This window comes from Panthera pardus, unplaced genomic scaffold (assembly GCF_024362965.1).
Source record: "Panthera pardus isolate Hobbes unplaced genomic scaffold, ASM2436296v1 HiC_scaffold_8, whole genome shotgun sequence".
NCBI lineage: Eukaryota > Metazoa > Chordata > Mammalia > Carnivora > Felidae > Panthera > Panthera pardus.
The window spans coordinates 54,078,451-54,094,129 of NW_026527013.1; the positions used below are offsets into that span (position 1 = coordinate 54,078,451).

The window sequence follows — 15,679 nt, forward strand, 5'->3', positions numbered from 1 at the left end:
TCCAAGCATCCTCCTCTCCTAGACAATGAGGATCCTGACATCAAATATCGTGTCTGGTTTATCTGGGTGTCCTAACCTCCAGCATGGTGCCACACGTAGTAAGGCTGAATGAATGAGAAGTTCTCTGATGCTCGTGGGGAAGCACCATGCAGAGAGAATCAGGAGGTCAGGCTCAGGTTCCTAACCCCTTGGGGGCTTGGACAAATTCCTTATTCTCTCTAGTCCTCAGTTCCTTTTCTGCAGGAAAGCACTGGGACTTCACTATCTACAAGGTTATTTATTAAGGCTATCTCTGTACAAGAAACTGTTCTAGAAATAAACATATTGTAATAATTATATATAATGCATATGATATATGCATTGTATAATACACATTGTATGTATTTATTATACAATAATGTATATAAATATTTCTGGTAGAATGAAAAGACAAAAGCAAAGTCCTAGAAGTCACACGCAGTCTACCTAGAACCAAGGAAGGCAGGACTAAGACCTCTCAAGGGGAGAGAGTTTTTAACTTTGGGGCAACAGTGTGTGTCATTACAAGAAACACCATGCTGCCTTGGGCCCAAAGAACTAATGTGGTGAAGTGAAATAAACATGGATATGAGAGTCTGGCAGAACACTGCTCAAATCTCAGCTCTGCTACCCTCCGCATGACCCATAACAAGTCACTTTACCTCTCTGAGCTCTGAAAGCTGGACATTGTCCGGCTACCCCAGAGAATTGCTATTAGGACTCAATTGGACATAGGACTCCATGAATGCTAGAATTCCTTTCCCTTTACTCCCAAGGGTTGTAAGCTACAAGGAAAGGGAGCTTGGACAAGAGACTCAATCCTTAGCCTCAGTTTCCTCATCTGTCAAGAGGGCTATTTTGAGATGAAGTGAGATCTTGGGTGCAGACAGCTGTGCTATCGATGTTAAACTGAGTGTTAGCTTCCCTCCCAGCCTGGCAGTGGAGTGTAAACTCCAGCTCCATCTTCTTGGGCAGAAAGCTTGAAACAAGGGATTCAGAGCTCTGGAGACAGCTGAGAAGGAAGCACAGTCAAGAAAAAGAGTCAGAGGAAGGGCTGTGGAACACGTGACGATTTGCCTTCTCCCATCAGAAAACGCTCTTAAACAAACAGCAAGTTTCCTCCATTAATAAGGCCTGTGGAATGCAGATGAGATTTTTTTTCCTCCTCCTTTTTTGCTGATTAAGTTCCCCCGAAACCCCCTTAAGAATTTTAATAAGAAATGCAAAAATCAACAAAAGTCCTGCAAACCCTTTCCTGTTATTAAATAAAGGGAAAGTAAATATTGCAAATTGGACATATTTCATAAGAGGATGTTTTGTTTGGGCAAAAAAAAAATGAGAAAGAAAAGAAAAAGCCATTTGCTTTCTGGCAGCAAATACAAGTCTTTGCTGAATTTTGGTTTCAAATGTGATGACTGGGGCATTATTGCTGGTTTGCCTGGAATTCAGGCCTTTTGATATCTGAGGCAGCCATACCCAGGAGAGCAGGAAAGCCAGGTTTGAGCCATGTTGGACCTCTTCTCCCCTGTCTCCTGTGAACAGAATAGAGAGTTTTCCAACCACCAAGGAAGTTATGATCCTGAGCTCAGAGGTGAGCACCTCTAAGGGGTCACACACAAGACAAAAGCAACTTGGAACAAAGAAGAATTTTATGGGAAAGTAAAAACCACAAAATGTTCTCTGTACCTCCTTTATAGGGTAAGAGACCTTTTATGAGACTATAAAACATATTGTATCAATGCAGCACAGTAGTCCTGCAGTCAGGTGGACCTGGATTTAAATCCTACCTTTGTCACTTCTTAGCTGGGCTACCTTGGATAAATTACTTAACCTCTCTGATACACTTTCCTCATCTTCCAAAATGGGGAGAATAAAGGGGCACCTGGGTGGCTCAGTCAGTTAAGCATCTGACACCTGATTTCTGCTCAGGTCATGATCTCACAGTTCATGGGATCGAGCCCCGAGTGGGGCTCTGCACGACAGCTGGAGCCTGCTTGGGATTCTCTCTCTCCTCTCTCTCTCTGCCCCTCCCCTGCTTGCACTCTAAATAAATAAATATTTTTTAAAGGGGAGAATAGAAGTATTTACTAATAGGCCTGCTATGAGGAATAAATGAGTGGGGAAATGAGCCAATGCAAGGAAAGTGCTAGGCTCTATATGTATCTCATGTTATTTTGTGTAATATGAAAATGTAAAGGAAGAGGAAAAAGATTTCTCTTTATTTCTTTGTAGTGATTGGCAGTTTGCAAAGAACATTAGCACTCATGACTTTACATGCCTGCCAGCTCAGCCCCAGGAGACGGGCAAAGTGAGCCTTACCCTTCATTTGTGGTTGGAGCACCTGTTGCTGGAAAGTGGGTGTGACCCCTCAAGGACCCGCATGAAGAAATGGTCTGTGACCATGAGGTCAGAAAAAATGACCAAAGGAAAGGAGGGAGAGAAGCCAGAGGATGTGGCCATTTCCAGCCACAGAGAAGCCACATCTGCCCCAGGGCCCCTACACCCCCTCCTATTCCTCTCTGTCCTCCTTGTGGGGTTCCTGTGACCTCACCTGGCACTGGCTTCTCCCTGGCAGGGACAGCAGTCACAACGTGTTGGGACTGCTTGTAGAATGCCAGGATGGGATCTTACGCTGAAATGCTGGTGCATTGGACCCCACCAGCCACATTCCCATAGCAGAGCCTCGGCCTGTGCACCCTATAGGGCTAGAACCTGTCTGCCACTTCCCCTGATCCCTTTCTTCCAGGCTCCTCTCAGACCCAGAGTACTGGCAACCGCCCTCATCAAACTGTTGATGCTAAACAGGAAAATTATTTTGGTTTTGTGGTTTTTCTATCTTTGTATTTATTTGTTTACCTGAAGCATCTTTTTGTGCAAAAATTAAAATCAATGAAGAAATACAACAAATAATTTAACAATCACCTATATTCCCACAGCCACATTTGCTTCTAGGTTTGTTTGTTTGTTTGTTTTTGCCCAAAGCAGAGCTTGAACTCACAACCCTGAGATCAAGACCTGAGCTGAGATCAAGAGTCAGACGCTTAACTGACTGAGCCCCCCAGGTGCCCCCCACCCTCCCACCCCCACTTTTTTAAATTGCAAGCCATTATGCCTTGATTTTTAAAATTCTCTGTATGTATCTCTTTGAACATCTGTGCCCAAGATACTCTAAGGAATTTATCCCTAAGTCAAATGTGCTTGATTGTGAAGAACAGGACAGGAGTAGGCATACCTGGGATTCATCCCCCCTCTGGTGCTTATTCCCTGTGTGACCTTGGACAAGTCACTTCACCTCTGTCAATCTGTTTTCTTACCTACAAAATGGGTATATGATAATTCCTAACTCAGTGGGCTGATGTGAGAGTTAAAATTAAGTGAGACTGTCTCTAAAAAGTAGCTGGAATAGCACAAATGGTAAGAGCCCGGTCTCATCATTCATGTTACAGATTTTTCTAGCAACAAAAGAAGGATGGAAAGGCACATCCTTTGTGCTTTGCACAAGGGACCTGGGCCCAGCAAAGCAAAGCCTCAGAGGCTTGCCCAACCCACCTTACTATATGCTGTCAACTCTATCCCTGAGCCTGGCCTGGTGTTAGCTCCCCAAATAACTGAGCAAATGTACCTCTCAGCGTCTTGGTTTCCTTGCCTGTACAATGCGATAACACCTACCTCAAAGGGCTGTTGTGAGGCTTAAATGCTAGATAATAAATGCAGGGCACTTGTTAAAACTGTGTCCTTTCTTGCTCACCTTGACCCTTTCTCCTTCAAAGCAGTGAAATTACCTGAAGTTTCATCTTGCTGGCAGGGTGAAGCTGGACTGTCCCTAGTTTGATTTTTGTTTCCCAGGCCTTGCACTTTACTTTGCAGATGCTGCAAGTCAACACGTGGAGGTTTTGTGGGGTCCCCGTGTTTGTTTTTCTCCCTGGAAATTGTGTCCAGGAAAAGCTGGGTGCTTTAAATTTGCTAAAATATCTCCATCTAGTGGGCTCGCTGAAATACTGCACAGTTAGGCGCTGTCTGGGAAAAACAATGGGGCGACAGCTGGGGCCGCCCTGCCCAGCTCAGAAACGCCGGTGGCTCCCCATTGTCTACGGGGTAAAGTCCAAATGCCAAGCCTGGAATTCAAGCGCCTGCACAATCAGCCCCCGCCCTGCCTATCGAACTTTATCGTCAGCAGCGACCTCCTGCCCCGCCAGCCAGGCCCAGCTCCTCCCCTCCAGTACCTCAAAACCCACACCTGCCTGGCACGCGGGCCTGCCGGGCCTGCCCATGTGCCCCAGCCCACTGTCTCCCTCCTCCTTGCCACTCTCCTGAAGCTAACCCTCCTTCCAGGCTCAGCTCAAAGGCCACTTCTTCTCGGAAGACCCCCCCCCCCCCACCCATCAACCCATCCTGGTCTTCCCTGACCTCCCACCAACACTTGTTGTTGGCTATTTTTGTATTTCAGAGTTAAAGCTGTGTTTTGTCAATGCACTGCCCTCTCGTGTCCAACACAGTGGATTTAAATGATCTCAGGCCCTGGAGTCCCCGTGGATCTGGATCCTTATCTGGCCTTTACCACTTCCCAGCTCTGGGAACTAGGAAGAGAGAGGGAACCTCACCTATGAAATAAGTAGTGAGAACACCTGCCTCACAGGGCTGTGGTGAGAATCAAAACAGGATGCCAAGTGGCCAGCGCATATAAACACCCAACAAATCATCATTAGAGTGGTCAGATACACAGGATATATATACAAGATAAATACAGGATACCCAGTTGAACTTGAATTTCAGACAAACGATCTTTTGAAAATTTTATTCTAGAGAGTGAAAGAGAGCATGAGCAGGGGAAAAGGGCAGAGGGAGAGAGAGAAAGAGGGAGAGAGAGAGAGAGAGAGAGAGAGAGAGAGAGAGAGAGAGAGAGAGAGAGTCTTAAGCAGGCTCCACACTCAGCATGGAGCCCAACTCACAACTCGATCCCATAACCCTGGGATCACGACCTGTGTCGAAATAAAGAGTACGACACTCAACCGACTGAGCCACCCAAGCACCCCCAATGATTTTTTTTAGTATAAGTATATCCCAAATATTACATGGAGGTTTCATGTAACATTTCACAGATAAATGATGCTAAGGATTATTGTTCATTTTATGTTTGCTAATGATGTTGGGGAGATATACACACATACATACATACATACGCACGCATGCACACAAACTGGCAGATTCTATGTTTGCAAATTCACCTACTGGCTAACATTTATTTGTGATGCCAAAATCAATATTTATAGCACTTAGTCATTCGCAGACATGCACATGCAGAGCACAGAAAAATTTGAGTCTCTCCATATGCACGTTCCCAGCTGAAGTCAACACTTGATACTCTTCTTGTTCCAGCTCTCATACTGTAAATAAGTTTGCTTTTGGCAGTTTCTTTAGTACCACCTTTTTTCTCATTTTTGTGCTTTCTGTTAGCGATTTCACTGTTTAAAATGGACACCAAGCAGAGTGCTGAAGTGCTGTCATGTGTTCCTAAGCCAAGAAAGGCTGTGATGTGCCTTACAGAGGAAATACCTGTGTTAGATAAGGTTCATACGGGCATGAGTTACAGTGCTGTTGGCCATGAGTTCAATGGTAATGAATCAACAGTAGATATTAAATAAAGTATCTTTAAACAGAAAGCAAGGTTATGTACTGATCAGTTGATAAAAATATTGTGGCCAGAGTCTGTCAGGAACCTAACCCTGTATTTCCCCATGAGCAATGGTTTGGTGTTCATGGTGACTCTATAGAACTGTGAATAATGAGAATCAACTATATATCATATCTATGTAAACATATCAACTATGCATATGAAATATATATGTGATAAAAATTAAATATTTATCTATTAGGGATACATGCAGAAATATTATGAGCGAAATCAATGTCTAGGATTGCTTTCAAATATTCTAGCAGTGGGATAAAGGCATATATAGGGAGAGTATAAAAGAAACAAGATAGCTAAGGTTGAAGATTGTGGAAGCGATGATTTATTAGAATATTCTCTCTACTTTTGTGTTTGAAAATGACCATAACAAAAGGTTTTATTTTTTTTTTTTCAAAAGGTTTTAAAAAAACACACTTTAGTGAAAATCTCAGGGGAAGAGTATCTTATTCAGTAGCTTTCACTCTGGACCTCTGTGGGGACAGGGCTCTCCATGACGCCACCTGAGATCTCATTATGGGCAAATCCCAAACCCTTGAATGCAGAGTTCTGTGCTGAGAGGTTCAGGAGATGTGGCTGCAGTGTCGGTGCCACCTAAGACATGCTCTGCCACCTTTGGCAACTCGCAGTGCCTCTGAACCTTTTTTCTTATCAGTTAAATAAGGAAATTGAACTGGACAACCTCCAGGTTCCCTTTCCTCTCTCATTCTAGGGGCACCTGGGTGGCTCAGGACGTTAAGTGTCCGACTCTTGATTTTGGCTCAGGTCATGATCTCATGGTTCATGAGTGTGAGACCTTTATCGGGCTCTGTGCTGACAGCGTGCAGCCTCCTTGGGATTCTCTCTCTCCCTCTCCCTCTGCCCCTCCCACACTTCCACTCTCTCTCGAAAAATAAATAAATAAACTTTAAAAAAAGCCTATCTCATTCTAAAACCAATATTTCCTAAACTGGCAAGTTCTGGTAGTACAATATTAGAGCTTTCTGCCAGCTGTCTCTTCCCTGCCAATTCATCCTGTGATACCACTGTTTGATGAACCTTGCTGAAGTTCTCCCTTTTTGCAACACTCTAACCAGGAAGCTATTCTGATTTTGATTTATCTTAAGTCTGAACTCTTAGCAGAGCAATTAAGGCCTGTGCAGGTAGACCATCCCCTGAAAGCCTCTGCTTAAGGAGGACCAGGAAACAGGGACAACACCGTGTCCATCAGAATATTGCAGGAACATAGAAGAAAGTCATCCAGTTCAGCTCGGGGAGTCAAAAGGAAGTCTCCTGGAGGAAGAGATATTTGAGGTGAGGCCTAATTACTAAGGAATTACTGCTGCAAACAGAGGGGAGAAGGATGTTCTAGGCCAAGGCAAGTTGTGTGTGGGGGGGGAGGGGGGGGGGGTGAAAGCCTGGAGACAAGAGAAAGTTGGGGAAAAGTCCCAGATTTCAAAGCCCATCACACCCTAGCCCCATGAATCTCTGTCATTATTTGCCACCCTTCCCTGTCACCCACCTTCCCCACCTGCCCAGCATGTGTGGTATGTGTGCTGGGGACCCTGGGATTCTATTTGGGAAGGCATATATTGGACTCCTTACTAGAAGTCCTTTAAAATAACCAGGTCAGGAGAAATTTTTACACCTCCCAACACATTTTGCTTTGCTCATCCAGCATAATTCTGACGGCCCACTTTTCAATAGAGGTACCTGAGTCTTAGAAAAGTAAAGTCACTCAAGACCAGGGAGGAGGTGGGCATTCAAAGGCAGGTCTGACTCCTGGCTGTTATCCTTCACACTGCACAGGGCAACCAGTGCACACAGAGACTTTGAGTCAGGTGTCTGTGAGAGGCCGCTTCCTTACAAGTTCCGGGCATGCTGCAGCTTATACATACACACTGAGAAAGCGGAGGTCAGCGTCAGGGCCAGGTCAAACAGTAAAGTCTTGTCGCCTCAAGTGCCTATCCCTACCCCCTCACCACCACCCCCCCCCCCCCCCCCCCCGACAGATTCTAAGTCTTCATGCCTGAGTTAAAGCTTGGGCTCCACTACCTCCTGGCTATGTGACATCGGACAAATAACTTCGGACCTCATTTGTAAAATGAATCTTGCGAGACTGTCGTGAGGATTAAACGAAAACACCATCTGTGTAGGAAGCGGTCCGTACAATCCTGGGAAGGGTAATACAGACAACTCGCTCACACGCACCAAAGAGCCAGCAGCAAGCACAGAAAACCCTCCTTCACGCTGTGCGCAGGCGCTCGAGGCAAAGACCCCCGCGGGCGCTCCCGCGGACTCTGCGGCTGCGCATTCGCACGGTTTTGCGACCGTACTGCTTGACGGCGGCGGTGTCAGCCCTCCGGCTGGTGTTGCCGAGGTAACGAGGGGCGCGTGGGGCTCTGGAAGGTAAGGCTCCGGGGCCCATGGCGAGCTACGGCTCGTGACGCTAAGCGTCGCGGCGGCTGCTCCCTGTGGGGGGGGGGGGGGGGGGGGTCTGCTGTGAGAGGAGACGTTGGCTTCTTCGAAAGTCCTCAGGAGCTGGAGTGGGGAGTGTAGAGACTTTCCCCGGGGTCCCACAGCCAGAATAGAATGGGCCGAAATGGGGAGCCAGGCTTCCCGGTTCCGCCGGAATTAGCCCCTCTCCCCTTGTCCGAGCACCTGTAGCCGTTCATGCTTCTCTTCTTCGTTCTTTCCGAAGAACACGACGCCACGTTCGGTGCTGGGGGCTGGGGACGTCGAGGTGCATCGGACACCGTCTCTGCCCGAGGGGAGCCTCAGCAGCTAATGCGGTTCTTGGGGCGCTGGGGGCACTCAAGGAAATCCGCAAAGGGATAAGTTAAGACAGGGAGTTATGAATTTGGTGGGCCCTGAACACTTTCTGGCTTGTGTGCCATCATTTACTGCAGTTGCAACCTCCATCTGACTAGCATTTTGCACACGACAGGCCCAGTATGAGGCGCTTTGGCCTTTTTCACGCAATTACCCACCTTATCCTCACAACTGCTTTCAAAGGGTTATCTTTTGTTTATGTGGCTTAGTCTCAGGTCCTAACTTGAAAGCTCCCCAGGGACTGGATTGTTTGCCTTGTCCCTTTCATCCTTGCCTCCCTAAGCCCAGGAGGTACACCTTTGGAGCTTCAAACATTTTTTAATTGGGAGGTGAGCTTTACTAGGTGGGAGGTTTTAACCAGACTTGTTTGGCAGAGTGTTCCAAGGGGGTTGGAAAGTTAAATGGAGCTACCTCCCCCATTTTTGTTCTGCTGTGTTTTGTTTTATTTGGAATAAACATTTACTGAACATCTAAACAGTGTGTGTCTGCTCAAGGGAAGAATAAGGAACAAGCCCTGCTTTTGATAGTAAATATACTTAACACTACTTGTGTCTGGAGTCAAGTATGCCCAGGTTTGGTAAAGGAAAAGCAACAAATCCCTTACAGGTGGGTAGCACTCAGCCCCTGAGTCCCTGTCCTCCTCTGAACAACGGGAATAGTAATAGTACTTACGTTAAGGAGATGTTGGGATTGAGTTTGAATAGGCTATCCTATCACCAGTGGTTGGCAGCTTTGGCTACATGTTGAACTCACCTGGGTCCCACCCCAGAATTTCTGATAGAGTTGCAGGTAAGTTCTGAGCATTAGGAGTTTTAAGATTTCCCCAGGTGATTCTAAGGGCAACCAAGCTTGAGAGCCACTGTTGCATACAAGGTTAATTAATCTCTCTTCAGCTATCATTCCCTGCTTAAGAGTCTGCATTGACTCCCAAGTCTGAACCAGCCTTCACATTACAAACCCCTTGACAACTGGCCCAGTCATTCCTCTGTATCTGTGTGTGCTTTAGACATGGGTCCTCCTTTAGGCTAGTCTTCTTGCAATGCTATGTCTCCATACGATAGGGCTTGGGTAACTGGCCCTCTTTAAGCCTCAATTTCCCTGTCTGTGAAATAAGAATAGTAGTACCCATGTGTATAAAAATGGCATAGACTGCCTGGTGTCTTGTACCTACTGATGATGATCACCTCTTCTAGTTTTATTCACACGCCACATCTTATATTATGTTGTGCTTCTATAATGGCACTACAGAAACATTTCTTAAATGCCTTTTGCAGATATGGAGAATAGTGAATTCCTTTCTCCCCTGCTTTGTCTTTCAAATTCAGCACAAGACAACTCTTTCACAAAACTATGCAACTAAAGATCATTTGGTTTCTCCTATTTAATTTTATTGAGAGATCATTCACATCATAAAACTCACCCTTGTAAAATGTACAGTTCAGTGATTTTAGTACATTGACAGAGTTGGGAAGCCATCACCATCACTGCAATTTAGTTTTAAAACCTTTTCAGCACCCTCAAAATAAACCTGTACCTATAACCCCATTTCTCCCTTCCCTCAGCACCAGGCAACCACTAGTCCATTTGGGGTCTCTGGATTTGCTATTATGGACATTTCATATTAGTGGTCTTATACAATATGTGGTCTTTTGTGACTGCTTTCACTTAGCATAATGCTTTCAAGCTTCATATACACTGTAGCATGTATTAGCACCTCATTCCTTTATTGCTGGTAATCCATTACATATGGACACACCCCATTTTGTTGATCCATTCATCTGTAGATGGACATTTGGGTTGTTTCCACTTTTTGGCTATTATGAATCACACTGCTGTAAACATTTGGGTACAGATTTTTGCATGAAAATGTTTTCAGTTTTCTTATATCTGTGCAAGGAGTGGAATTGCTGGATCACATGGTTATTCTTTGTGGGGTTTTTTGTTTCTTTGTTTATTTTGAGAGCAAGTGCAGACAGAGAGGAAGACACAGAATCCTAAGCAGGCTCCACTCTGTCAGTGCAAAGGCCGATTCAGGGCTTGATCTTACAAACCATGAGATCATGACCTGAGCCAAAGTCAAGAGTCAGATGCTTAACCAACTGAACCATCCAGGTGCCCCGATCATATGGTTATTCTGTGTTTAACATTTGAGTGATTTCCAGACTGTTTTCCAGTCCTGTTCAATTTGAAGTTGAAGAAACAGGGCTCAGAGAGCTTAAGTGGGTTATGCAAGTTCACATGATAATAATGGCAGGTTTGCATATATAGGAGGCCTACTATGAGCCAGCTTCTTGATGTGCATGCTGCCACATGGGCGGAAGTGACACCAGATCACAGACTGAGGTTTTGTGAAAAACGGCATGTTTTGTGGCAGGAAGCTTTCTGTTACACACACTTGGGTTGGAGTACAGGGTTTTTGCCACCAAGTGTCCTAGCTCATTCTTGCTTTTTAAGAGTATAGCAGCAATCGGAGGGAAGATTCCAACCCAGGCAAATTCAAATATAACTTCATTTTCACTTGTTCAAGGGAATTTAATTGGAAGTTCTTGCAGTTAGCCATTTAACATTTCCTCTTTTTCAAAAATTCCAAATGTAGCCTATACAAGTTAAATACTACCTAGAAGTTATAAAAGTGAAAAATCTGATAAAAGTCCAAATTGTTCCTGGATATCTCTTGAAAGTTTCTCACTAGATTCCAACATCCTGCCTCAAAAAAGCATTAAGTTTTAGAATAAATTGCTGCTGCTTCTGTTGAATACTCAATACTATAGTTGGCTTGGATTGAGGGATAAGTCAGCAAGTGAAAATTTAGATAAAATGCTCTTGGAAGAAAATCTCTTAATTGTGCATCAACATGCGATACACATTGTTTTGTTATGAATGCTTTACAATAATGTGTGCGTATGCTCTGGTTTCTCTTCAGATAGTATAAATCTTTTGCCTTTTACAATAATGTGTGTGTGTATAGATAAAATGTATATATGTATCATGTTCAGTATGTAATTCCATTGAGGGATCTATTTAAAAATTAAATTATTCTAGCATTTTGCTGCTTAGAATATTTGGTCAATTCTATAAAGGTTCCAACTTGCTGATTCTTATTTTTCATAGTTATCTTTGTAATTTATCAATCTCTATAACTCTTCCTTGGTCTGTGTTTTCCTTTGTCCCGATCTAATTCCTCAGTTTCTTTGAGAGGATGGATGTATAAAGGTATCACACATTGGACAAGGCATGCAATTTCTTTTTAATGGTCATAAACCCATAAAACCACTTACCTTCCTCAGATTTGGCCACCATCATTGGCTGTTTCAGGCTTGATCGCATGTATTGCCCAGTGGGATGCTGGTGTTAACTGCAGGAGGCACTTAACGAAGTTTTACTTCGTTCTTTGGATCCATGTAGATGAAACGTGTGATCTGGCTCCAGTGTATCTTTAAGCACCAGATATGCTCTCAGCTTAAGTCGAGCCCAGGCCCGGGATGGAGGGAGCAGCAGATTCAAGTCTCCCCTCATGTTCCAGGGCGTCTGTTGGGAGAGTGGAGTGCCCAAACTCTTGCACTGTTTACATTTTCCCTCCTTACATGGGGTTGAGTTTTCCTAAGTCAAATGTATCTGCTGTGGCTCTGTTGCTTTATCACCCAAGGCACTCAACTCCATTTCCTTCCTTTAGCCATTATTGAATTGCAGCTTGTTGTGTTACCTTCGATTTGCTTTTGTGTGTGTTTTGTCTCTTCAAATTGAGTATAAGGCCTGGAAGGGAGAGGTACTCACTTTGGCTTCCTTTACTTCCTCAGAGTATTCAGTGCACAGCAAGCAATTCCATCATTCTCCGGAACCCTTTAGCTCCTAACCTTGAGAAATAGTGAGCCTTCAGACAAAGGGAGACAGATGCAGCCTGTGCTCGCAGCAGAACCCAGAGAGAAGAGCATAGGCTTTAGAATTCCACAGACCTGGGATCATATGAAGGGGCCTTTTACAAAATCTTTGTAACCTGAACCTGTTTTCCTCATCTGTAGAACGGAGTTGGTAGTACTCACCCCATAATAATAATTAAAGCAAATATACCCACAGTGCTCATTATGTATCAGGTACTCTTCTAGGACCTTTATGGGTCTTAACTCCAAGATAGAGTCTGTTTTTAGCCTTATTTTGCAAGCAAGGAAGCCAAAGCATGGAGAGGTTAAGTAACTTTTGCCCCAAATCACACAGCTGCAACTCTGGCTTTAGGGTTCCTGCTCTTGGTGCATGATAGACCCTTAAATGATAACTGTTTCTGTCATTGTTATTATTTATTAATTTACCTTAAAAATTGGGAGATGATTGACCTAATGTTTAGAATGGATTTTAAGGTCCTTTTTTGAAAAACAAAATGCTGACTTAGATTTAATCCTTTGAGGACAGTGTCTCTTTTGGTTTTATCTTTATACCCCTAGCACCTCTGAGTATTGGGAGCCGCTGGTAGGTACTCAGTAAATTGTCTGTTGCCTGAGTGAAAGAATGGGAGTAATCCTAAAAGGCGGGAATCCTATCATGCTTGCTATCAGACTTTTGCATGGCATTGTAACTTTGGGCATGTCACTAGGCCTCAGTCTTGTCCACTATAATTAGAAATATTGCCACTGGCTTCTTGGGCATGGTTGTGGGAATTGAGATACTCTACGTGATTGGGATTTGTTCTCATTACCCTTTCTTTTAGTTCCCTGCGTTGTATATATTTATTTTTCTGACAGACTACAACATTTTCTGAGCCTAGAGATGCACTCCCATTTTTGATCAATATAGTTATTGATTGGCTGTTTCTTTCTCCCTGTTATACTCTTTAAAAACCAGCTACCCTTGAGAAATGGCGGAAGCAGTTTTCCACGCCCCAAAGCGGAAAAGAAGAGTGTATGAGAGTTATGAATCTCCTTTGCCAATCCCTTTTGGTCAGAATGGTGGGCCTAAGAAAGACTTCAAAATATTCACTGCTGAAATGATAAACAACAATGTAATTGTGAGAAACACAGAAGATATCGAGCAGCTGTATGGGAAAGTAAGTGCCAGCTGCTTTGGTGTGGCTCCTTCCTCACAGCCCTGAGCCAGCTGTCCCTGTTGCTTCTCCCCATCCATTCCCAAAGCAAACTATAATTGAGCCATATTCTTTCCTTGCCATTTGGTGCAGTGTAGTATGGGAACAGCACAATTTGAATCAGGCGCCCCAAAGCCATATGTTAATGAGGATAACTCCCCGACCCATGAACCCATATTTCAACGCATTGACCTTTCTTGTCTTTGCATTATAAAAGGCTTGAGTGTTCATAAAAATGTCCAGCAGTTTACAGAAATGTAATGAGTAAAAAGTAAGAATCCCCACTTGCTCCCATTCCATCCCCGGAGGCAACCTAAGTGGCATATTGTTCTGTGTCATGGACAGATGAGGCTTCAGCATGTCCTTGGCTCCTTATCTGTTCTCTTTTCTGGTTGAGGACCTCTTCTTAGATGAAGGCAAGTTCTAGTTTTTGCTGTTTTCCATAAATGATAGGTGTGGGTTGAGATTGGTAGCTTGCTTGCTTTTTTTCCCCTCCATAGCCAATTCATTAATGGGGGCATTTTTTTTTTTAAGTAACTAGAGGGAAGATATAAAGCTATGAAAAGTAGAATGAATCTCTTGTTAACTCAAATAGTTGTTTTCCATAATTTGGCTATTGTTGAATGGATAAAGAAATTGTGGTTTGTATACACAATGGAGTACTACGTGGCAATGAGAAAGAATGAAATATGGCCCTTTGTAGCAACGTGGATGGAACTGGAGAGTGTGATGCTAAGTGAAATAAGCCATACAGAGAAAGACAGATACCATATGGTTTCACTCTTATGTGGATCCTGAGAAACTTAACAGGAACTCATGGGGGAGGGGAAGGAAAAAAAAAAAAAAGAGAGAGAGAGGTTAGAGTGGGAGAGAGCCAAAGCATAAGAGACTCTTAAAAACTGAGAACAAACTGAGGGCTGATGGGGGGTGGGAGGGAGGGGAGGGTGGGTGATGGGTATTGAAGAGGGCATCTTTTGGGATGAGCACTGGGTGTTGTATGGAAACCAATTTGACAGTAAATTTCATATATTTAAAAAAAAAACAAATAGTTGTTTTCCTTCTGCTAAAAAATTAGTAATTAAACGTGTACTAACTTGTTTTCTCTTTTCCCGGAAGGGTTATTTTGGAAAAGGTATCCTGTCTAGAAGCCGTCCAAACTTCACAATTTCAGATCCTAAGCTCGTTGCTAAGTGGAAAGGTAAACTTAAATCTTTCAATTCTTTTGACTAGTTATTTTCTTTTATTTTTGATCTTATGCTTCAGATTACACAGGAAATTCTTGAAAATTATATAGGAAGATTCTCTAGAGAAGAGGTAACATGCACAGTGGCAATTTTACTGCTAAAACTAGCAACTACACTAATTCTAATCAAGGTGGAAGGGTCCTTATGGTTGGTGAAAATGTGTTTTATCGAATTTCTGGAATTGTCAGAAATGTTATTTACGCTTTTCTGTTGTTGAACGTTGACTAACAGGGTACTGTGCATGTGGAAAGTACTAGTAATTAAGTACCTCATCACCTGCATGCAAAATGAGTTTTATATTTTTTATTTTTAGAATTAGAATTTACAACAATAACCATAACATTAATGAATTTGTTAAAACATTAACCAATGTGTATAGTTCTTACTTGCTTACCTTGACTTCTTTAACATATAAATCTTTTACCCTAGTGTATTTGTTTAAGGAAGTCTCATGGTGATTACATAACCAATGCTGGCAGATTAGAACATAATTAGAAAAAAACACAAAGTAAAACTGTGGTAAGGTACCATTTCAGCAATCAGATTGGCAAAAATCTGAAAGTTTGACAATATTCTCCTTGGTAAGGCCCTGAGAAATATTCTCACGCATTGCTGATGGGAATGCAGGTGGTCCAGCTATTACAAGGGGAATTTGGCAATGCCTAACAAAATTATATATACATTTGCTTTTTTTTTTTTTTAAGTTTATTTATTTTGAGAGAGAGAGAACAAGTGGTGGAGGGCCGGAGAGAGAAGGAGAAAGAATTCCAAGCAGCCTCTGCACTGTCAACGCAAAGCCCAAGAACGGCTGGAACTCACCAACCGCAAGGTCATGACCTGAGCCAAGAT

General features: G+C 43.4%; 1 protein-coding gene across 4 annotated transcripts in view; it reads left to right on the plus strand.

Moving 5' to 3' along the window:
• Positions 1 to 8,002: 8,002 nt before the first annotated feature.
• TSEN2 (tRNA splicing endonuclease subunit 2) overlaps positions 8,003 to 15,679 on the plus strand; it is a 55,069-nt gene continuing 47,392 nt past the window's right edge. The window contains exons 1-4 of one of the 4 annotated variants that reach the window (XM_053897869.1): positions 8,008 to 8,092; positions 9,010 to 9,121; positions 13,349 to 13,550; positions 14,703 to 14,784. In XM_053897869.1, coding sequence (XP_053753844.1) covers positions 13,362 to 13,550; positions 14,703 to 14,784 — 271 coding nt within the window. In that variant the 5' untranslated portion in view covers positions 8,008 to 8,092; positions 9,010 to 9,121; positions 13,349 to 13,361. Of the gene's footprint in view, positions 8,093 to 8,993; positions 9,122 to 13,348; positions 13,551 to 13,931; positions 14,003 to 14,702; positions 14,785 to 15,679 lie in introns of those variants that run through there. The other 3 variants (XM_053897867.1, XM_053897868.1, XM_053897870.1) reach the window with 3 other exon arrangements.